This window comes from Rhipicephalus sanguineus, chromosome 9 (genome assembly GCF_013339695.2).
Source record: "Rhipicephalus sanguineus isolate Rsan-2018 chromosome 9, BIME_Rsan_1.4, whole genome shotgun sequence".
Lineage (NCBI taxonomy): Eukaryota > Metazoa > Arthropoda > Arachnida > Ixodida > Ixodidae > Rhipicephalus > Rhipicephalus sanguineus.
This window is the reverse complement of record NC_051184.2, coordinates 151,027,168-151,035,430: the sequence shown is the minus strand read 5'-3', so window position 1 is coordinate 151,035,430 and position 8,263 is coordinate 151,027,168. Positions and strand designations below refer to the sequence as shown.

Here is an 8,263-nt window from a genome sequence, read left to right as displayed (position 1 = left end):
AGCCATGCTGAGACTCTAGCCGTGCGTACTTCAATCGCATGTTGCAGGCTCGATCAGCACGATCGAAACATGAATATCGAAAAGAATGCACACGTATGCTTTTCGCAACGTCGAAGAAGTTCGCCGAGAGGCGTGGATTGTGGCCGTGAATGCACGTTCCATCGCTCTAACCATTTCGCTTCGCTGGTCGAGCTCGAGTGTTGGCGGCATGCGGCGCTCCATAATATCCACAATAATTGTGATACATGCAATGCACAAGAGGAACTATGCTTTTATTTTGATCTCGCTCAAGGATATTATACATTAAATACAATCAAAGTGACTTACAAGCGTGAAAGAACATTAACGCACGAGGGGACGTGAAGTGCAACTCGCTCCTCGGGAGTTAGCAGCTGGTGGTTCATCGTCGCTGTCACTCTCGGTGCTTTCACAGTCTTCTACGTCCAGTGAAAAATTCTCGTCGTCAAGATGGTTTCTTTCAACATCACTGCTGAAAGCAATCTGAAGAATTTCCTCCGCCGAACGACTTCGACCACTCCGCGTCACCACGTTTACAATTAGACGTCTGGGCGCGGAGAACGTTTTGCTCTCAGACCGGTCAACAAGCAAATCGCTTGCAGTGTGCTGCCACCTATCAACAAACGTACAAAAACAAGCGGCGCAGCGGTGGTAGCCATCCTAGCGGTGGCTATGAAACCAATGAAACCATGAAACCCAACACACTGGCGAAGGACGGCGTGGATGGAAAGCGTTCGCTCTACGAAAGGCGTCGAGCAGACGCGTCCTCGAATGAGTGAAACGTCGCTCGCACGATTCGTAACAGCGCTTTGCTGACAAAGGATAGAGGCCCTATTTTAACGTATCGCCAACTTGAGATCGCTCAGTTATACATGAGCACATCGCGAGCCCGCGCGACTTCCCTCCCGCGTGCAGTGTTATGGGACTCATGCACTACAAGAAACACTGACCAATTATATATGCAAGTAAAACAGGGTGAGCTTCAACTGAATATGTCAGACGATAACATTTAACTTACCTACGTGGCTACAGAAAGCCTCGCGAAGCTGATAGTATGTGTACACTGTGGGCTAAAGGCTAGCCTTGAAAGCGCGAGTTGCCACGTATTTTCACGAAAACTTCGCGTCTCGCAAGAACGAATCAGATTTCTCGTGTCACGGAGGGCCCGGTTTGTTCACTGATGCAGGGAACATGCAAAGTCGTAGTGTTCCTTTCTTGCCAACGCGTTAACACTGAGGCTAGCACAGCCGAACAAGGGAGCGACTGCATAGTGCCGCCATTTTGTCGTCTACTAACCCTCCTCGAGAGGACGCTCCTGAATTCCGCTCGGTGGCGCGACAGTCTATGGGCATTGCGAATAGCAAAAGAGGGTATGACCGGCGAGCGCCACCGTCCACGCGAAATCGGCGAGAAGCAACAGCCTCGCGAATGGATACAGTCAGTGCCAAGCCCTTCGTGACGAAGTTAGACGGCTATCGCTGCGAGTAAATTACAGTAAATTACATTAAGTTTACTGATTACCGAATTTTGAAGTCTTCATGATAGCTGATGCAATGTCGACACCACACGCCTTTATCCTTTTGCGCGTTACTTTCTTTATCCCAATGAGAGATGGCGTGCGCAGGCTCGAGTTAAAATTTCAATTCGCGGTGGTTCATGCATGCCCATGCACGCATGGACCAAATGGCGCGCGATCCGCTGCTCGGCGAGAAAACGACTTATAAAGTGCGTCTCCTAGACGTCACAAACAAAATATAATCCGGCATTTTCTGTGACGTTCTTAAAACGTTGAAATTGGTTTAGAATCCAACAACCGTCTTGAAATATCTCTTTACAAAACGTTGCAGACACAAATGGTCTTAAAAAGTGCGTTTTTTAGACGTAACCAAAAACAGATATAATATGGCGTTTCTGTGACGTTTTTAAAACGTCGAAATTGGTTTAGAATACGTTTTATCCCATTCATCCCTAAAATTGACGTTTTCTAGACCATGTGTGCTACCTGTGGGATATGTGGTTGTGCATCGAGTAGCACTTACGCCTGGAACATTGGGACAAAATGCTCAAAAGTGCTTCACTAGAAAACCAACTTCGGGCTGTCCAGGAGGCCCGCGAGGCGGCGGAGAGCTTCGGACTGTGGTGAACTCTAAATGCTCCGCGGTGCAGCCGTGGCGCTGCCAGCGTGAGGGAGAACGACATTCTCTTCCCTCCCTCTGCGCCGTAACAAAGGCACGAAGAAGGCGCGGAGAGGGAGAGAAGGAAAACCAGTTCGCCGAGAAATAAAGCCAGTTGGTACCGAGACTCTCAACAACACGCCTCTTCTCTGCGTCGCTCACGCGTACCAACAATTGGTGACCCGCAGTCCCGAACATGGAACACCACGACGCCGTCGCCAGCCCGACAGTAGCTGTGTTAGACGTGAAGCTTCCTCCCTTTTGGACCAGCGACCCGGCACTTTGGTTCGCCCAAGTGGAATCGCAGTTCGCCGCCCGCCGCATCACCGCCGACCACACCAAGTACCACCACGTGGTCGCCAACATCCCACCTGCCACAGCGAGCGAGGTGCGCGACATTCTGCTTGCCCCACCAGCCGAAGATGCCTATCGAGTGCTCAAAGAGACGCTGATTCGCCGTCTAACCCCTTTGGAGCCGGAGCGCCTGCAGCAGCTGCTACGCGAGACCGAACTGGGCGACCGCCGACCCAGCCAACTGTTGCGCCACATGCAGCAACTAGCGGGCTGCACAGCAGGTCTCGACAGTCGCCTGGTGCAGGAGCTTTTCCTTCAAAGACTGCCCGCAACCGTGCGGATAGGCGTCACGGCTTCCGGAGAGACGGACGTTTCCAAGATCGCCGAAATGGCTGACCGACTCATGGCCGTCGCCACGCCAGCAGTTGCCACGGTGCTCGCCGAAGCCTCGCCCTCTCCCGCCTTGTTGGAGATTCGTGCGGAAATTTCTCGCCTCGCCGACACCGTCGCGGCGCTGCAGTCAAGCGGAAGTCAAAGCACACGGCCTCTGACACGGCGGAGTGCTACACAACAACAGCGGCAGCTGTGCTGGTACCACCGTAAGTTCGGTGATACTGCACGGAAATGCGTGCCGCCGTGCGAGAAATCGGGAAACGCGCCGAGCCAGCACTGACGGCGACAAGTGCCACCGGCTCAGCGGAAAGTCGCCCGTCGGTCTTCTTCCTGACTGATCGCGAGAAAGGCACTCGTTTCCTGGTCGACACTGGGGCAGAAGTGAGCGTTGTGCCGGCGTCGCCAGCCGATCGCAAAGGCCCGTGTTCGTCACCGTTGCAAGCTGTAAATAACACGACGATACCGACGTACGGGCACCGCTCACTCTCGCTGGACCTGGGCTTCAAGAGGACATTTCGGTGGATATTCGTGGTAGCTGACGTAAAATTTGCTATCCTGGGAGCGGACTTCTTGCGTCACTTTGGACTGCTTGTTGATGTACGAAACCGGCGTATACAGGATCCCCTCTCACAAGCAGAAGTGTGCGGAAAGCCGTCTAAGCATCCGCCTCTCAGCCCTACGCTCGTGATACCACCGGGCACCGCCCGTTTTACGGCTATCCTACGCGAGTTCCCCGAGCTGACGCGGCCGCCACAGACCGGCGGAGTCGTCACACACAATGTATGTCACCACATTTCCACCACAGGGCCCCCGGTTTACGCACGCCCACGCCGCCTGTCCCCCCAGAAGCTGCAAGTTCGACCACATGCAAGTTCGACCACATGCTCGAGCTCGGCATAATCCGCCCATCCGCTAGCCCTTGGGCATCTCCACTACACATGGTGCCAAAGTCTACACCAGGAGACTGGCGGCCCTGCGGGGATTATCGAGCCCTCAACCGAGCAACCGTGCCCGACCGTTATCCGCTACCTCATATTCACGACGTCACGGCCAACCTGCATGGTGCGACACTTTTCTCCAAGATCGACCTCGCACGTGCCTACCATCAAATTCCCATGGCCTCAGAAGACATCCCGAAGACGGCGATAACAAAGCCATTCGGCCTGTTCGAGTTCCTCCGCATGCCTTTCGGCTTGAGAAACTCCGGACAGACATTCCAGCGCTTTATTAACGGCGTTTTACACGGCCTCGACTTCTGTCATGCGTACCTCGACGATCTACTCATCGCAAGCAGCACACCAGATCAACATGAGGTGCATCTGCGATCAGTGTTTCAGCGCCTGGCAGAGCATGGAATACTGGTGAACACGGACAAGTCTGAGTTTGGGGTGCACAAGCTGACGTTTCTTGGTCACGTCATCTCGAGCTCCGGAATTAAACCTCATCCAGACAAGGTTAAAGCTGTCGAGCAGTTCCCACAACCCAACAATAAACGTCAGCTCCGTGAGTTCCTTGGTCTCGTGAACTACTACCGCCGTTTCATCCCCCAGTGTGCCACTATTCTACAGCCTCTCCACCTCCTGCTGTCGACACACGAAGGTGCCGCTAAGGATACAAAGGATGCCGTAAAGGAGCTCCACTGGACGGAGGGCGCCCAAGCGGCCTTCCAAGAGATCAAGAGACGTCTTGCCGACGCCGCGCTTCTCACTTACCCGCAACCGGGAGTTACGCAGTGCGTCATGGTCGACGCATCGAACGTAGCTGTGGGTGCTGCACTTCAACAACTCATCAAAGGAGTGTGGCGACCAATCGCTTTCTTTTCCCGGAAACTGACATCCACCGAACAGCGGTACAGCACCTTCGGGCGCGAACTGCTGGCCGTCTACGCGACAATCCGGCACTTTCGGCATTACCTAGAAGGTACCGAATTCTTTGTCTTGACGGACCACAAGCCTCTCATGTATGCCTTGCGTTCACTGAATGCTGAGGGGGGTGCCCATACAGCCCGCGAACTGCGGCAGATGTCATACATATCCGAATTTACCACGGACATCCGCCACATCAAAGGAGTCGACAACGCTGTCGCCGATGCCCTCTCGCGCAGCCCGGTCAGCGCCATAACCTGTCCCACAGGAATAGATCTCAGCAAAATGGCGGCTGCTCAACGGGATGACGACGAATTGCGCCGCCTACAAGAAACGTCGACGTCACTAAACCTGCAGTGGTTACCCTTGCCAGGTACAGAAGGGCTTTGCTGCGACACGTCTACTAGCAAGCCACGACCATTTGTGCCCGTGCACTTCCGTCGCGAGGTATTCGCATCGCTACACGAGATGTCACACCCGGGAATCCGAGCTACGCAAAAGCTCCTAACGACACGTTTCGTATGGCCCGGCATCAACCGCGATTCCCGACAATGGACTCGTGAGTGTCTCGCATGCCAGCGCTCCAAGGTACAGCGTCACACCGTGACACCGTTGGAGAAGTTTCCCGGGCCAGATGCTCGATTCGACCACATACACGTGGACATCGTCGGGCCGTTGCCACCCTGTCAGGGCCAAATGTATCTGCTAACTTGTGTTGACCGTTTCACGCGTTGGGCAGAGGCTGTTCCCATGCCAGACATCACAGCCGAAACTGTTGCCCGTGCTTTCGTCAGTCACTGGCTCTGTCGCTTTGGCGTGCCATCATCCATTACAACCGACAGAGGAAGCCAATTCGAGTCCGCATTATTCGCCAGTCTAACAAAGCTCATCGGTGCTTCGCGCATCAGAACGACTGCCTACCATCCGATGAGTAATGGAATGGTTGAGCGATTCCACCTACAGCTGAAAGCCGCACTCATGGCAAGCGAAGAACACTCCTGGGTCGAAGCACTGCCCATTGTACTCTGGGGCATTCGCACTGCTTTCAAGGCGGACGTCGGCTGCAGCGCTGCAGAACTTGTCTACGGCACAACCCTGCGCCTGCCTGGCGAGTTCTTTGTGCCTGACCAACAACAAACCCACATTCCTGCTGGCGACTACGCATCTCGCCTACGTCACATCATGACAAAACTTCGACCGACACCTCCACGACAGCCCACAGAAAGAAGCATATATGTGAGCAGCGAACTCGAGTCGTGTAGCCACATCTTTCTGCGCAACGATGTAGTACGAAGCTCACTACAAGCACCGTACGACGGACCCTTCAGAGTTCTCCGCCACGGGAGAAAAACAATTTCCATCGAAAGGCATGGCCGCCAGGAAGTGGTGTCATTGGACAGAGTTAAGCCGGCACACATGGAGACCAACCAGTCCACGACAGAAACCTCCGCCCTTCCACCTGAAACCTGCCGAACAGCGCCACATCCCACACCAGCGACGGACGCCCCAGTGACTGAAAAATATCACACACGCAGTGGAAGACGGACAGGTGCGCCAAATCGCCTCAACCTGTAGCCGCGTTTCATTTCGCTCGTGCTCTCACTAGGGGGGGGGGGGGGGGGGGGAGTACTGTGGTGAACTCTAAATGCTCCACGGTGCAGCCGTGGCGCTGCCAGCGTGAGGGAGAACGACATTCTCTTCCCTCCCTCTGCGCCGTAACAAAGGCACGAAGGAGGCGCGGAGAGGGAGAGAAGGAAAACCAGTTCGCCGAGAAATAAAGCCAGTTGGTACCGAGACTCTCAACAACACGCCTCGTCTCTGCGTCGCTCACGCGTACCAACAGGACTCTCTGTCCCGACGTGGGAGGTGCCCTCTACACCTGGCGCCTAGCCAAGTGTCTTTCAGGACCCCTTCTTTGGGCGATAAAGTTTCACCGTACCACCACACCAAGTTTACCGCGCACACGACTGCGCCGACTGGACCCATCTCGTCGACTTCGTCCTCCGTCCGGACTCGAGACAACGGTGCTTTGCCGACTATTGTCGCTTTCACCAAATCTTTTGCCTTCCGAATAGGCATGGAAGACAGTGCTGCTTGCAACCACTGCGGCAGTGAAGAAACGATAGAGCACGTTCCTAATCGTTGTCCTCGCCACAGCGCGCACAGACTGCCGCTAGCTGCTGCGTTGGCCGCCTTGACGACAGACCCCTGTCGGAACAGTTAGTGCTAGAACGCCGACCCAAACTATCGTCGCACCGGAAATCAATTAAGGCCTTACTGAACTTTTTGCGTGGCAGTGGCCTATTGAATAGATAGTACTCACGCTCTGTACTTTCCTTTTGTTTGCTTGTTTTTTCGTTCCGCTTTCCTTTCCATCTTTCTTTCCCTTTCCCCCTCCCCTTAGTGCAGGGTGGCAAACCGGATGCTACAATTATGGTTGACCTCCCTGCCTTTCTCTCATCTTATTATCTCTCTGTCTGTAATGTCACTGGCCTGGTGAATTCAGACGCAAAGAAAAGCTTTTTATGGATGAAGTATGTGCGGTTCCTTTTCAGCGCAGCATTTTCAGAACAATTACCAAAACCCCATTTACTTTTAGAACAAGCGTCATTCCAATCACTGGCATTTTTATTGCCAGCCATTAGAATAGTTGCTGAGCTCAGCATTGTTTTTGTGCACATGTATTTCGCTCAAGAAAAGCTATGTTACATTAAATGGCACTGCATGCCAAAGACTTAACATGATCTCAGTTGTTCAACATACATCAATTTCATCACCTTCATAAACCAATTTAATCAATTTCATAAATGACCATTCATTTATGTTTGTCATGCGCTGGCATGCCAATTTTGGTATATATCAAGTCAATCAAACGACCGCGAGAGCACGAAGACCTAGGCCGTCAGATAGATAGATATATACGCTCAAAATGCATTTTGTTCGCCATGAAATGCTTCGCGTTTAAAAATAAATGCCTAGCTTATTGGTTACTAACAATATATGTGCAAGCTCTACGGTCAGATGGGATAAACCGAGCCAAATTTCCGCGCCTTTTACTGAAAGCGCTCCATCGCTGCATGCCAGGCAGTACCAGCGAACGGGAACGTTTGAACCAAGATGGCGCCCACAAAAGCAATGTCTCCACCCTGTAGCGGAGGAAGCGGAGACATCGAGGCGCCTGCTAGCACAGCGTTGCGGCGCTGGCCGCCGCAGACGCGTGCGTTGGTGTACGAACGCTCCTTGCGTGCCCATGGTACGAGCCTCACCGCCGATCACGGTGGCCTTCTCCGCGTTACGTAGTGATGACGTTGCTGCGGAGCGCTCTGGCAGGTGGTATTGGCTCTGGCCTTCTTGTCTGGTGGTTCATTTTAACGGCGAAGCCGGCCGTAAAATGTCCATGGTCACCAGAAAATCGTCATCATCAAGGGGTATGTCCCACAGAAATTGGGCAAATCCCACTACTGACCACTGGTTCACTAAAAAAGAAGGGGGCAAAATGAAGAGCCCAAGAAATTGCTG

The 8,263-nt window shown here is 53.4% G+C and overlaps 2 protein-coding genes across 2 annotated transcripts; both read left to right on the top strand.

Annotated features, from left to right (window-relative positions):
* Nucleotides 1-2,388: 2,388 nt before the first annotated feature.
* LOC119405917 (uncharacterized) lies at nucleotides 2,389-3,159 on the top strand. The gene has a single exon (XM_037672743.1). The coding sequence runs from the start codon at nucleotides 2,389-2,391 to the stop codon at nucleotides 3,157-3,159; it is 771 nt and encodes a 256-aa protein (XP_037528671.1).
* Nucleotides 3,160-3,994: 835 nt separating this feature from the next.
* Nucleotides 3,995-6,319, top strand: LOC119405916 (uncharacterized). The gene is made up of 2 exons (XM_037672742.1): nucleotides 3,995-4,504; nucleotides 5,708-6,319. The coding sequence occupies exons 1-2, from the start codon at nucleotides 3,995-3,997 to the stop codon at nucleotides 6,317-6,319; spliced, it is 1,122 nt and encodes a 373-aa protein (XP_037528670.1).
* Nucleotides 6,320-8,263: the final 1,944 nt, after the last annotated feature.

Bases quoted from the DNA above. Each gene is read 5' to 3' on its own strand.
- LOC119405917 (XM_037672743.1), top strand. From the start codon at position 2,389: ATGGAACACCACGACGCCGTCGCCAGCCCGACAGTAGCTGTGTTAGAC.
- LOC119405916 (XM_037672742.1), top strand. From the start codon at position 3,995: ATGGCCTCAGAAGACATCCCGAAGACGGCGATAACAAAGCCATTCGGC. The intron at 4,505-5,707 runs GTAAAGGAGCTC...TTCCACCTACAG, and splicing joins CTAAGGATACAAAGGATGCC to CTGAAAGCCGCACTCATGGC.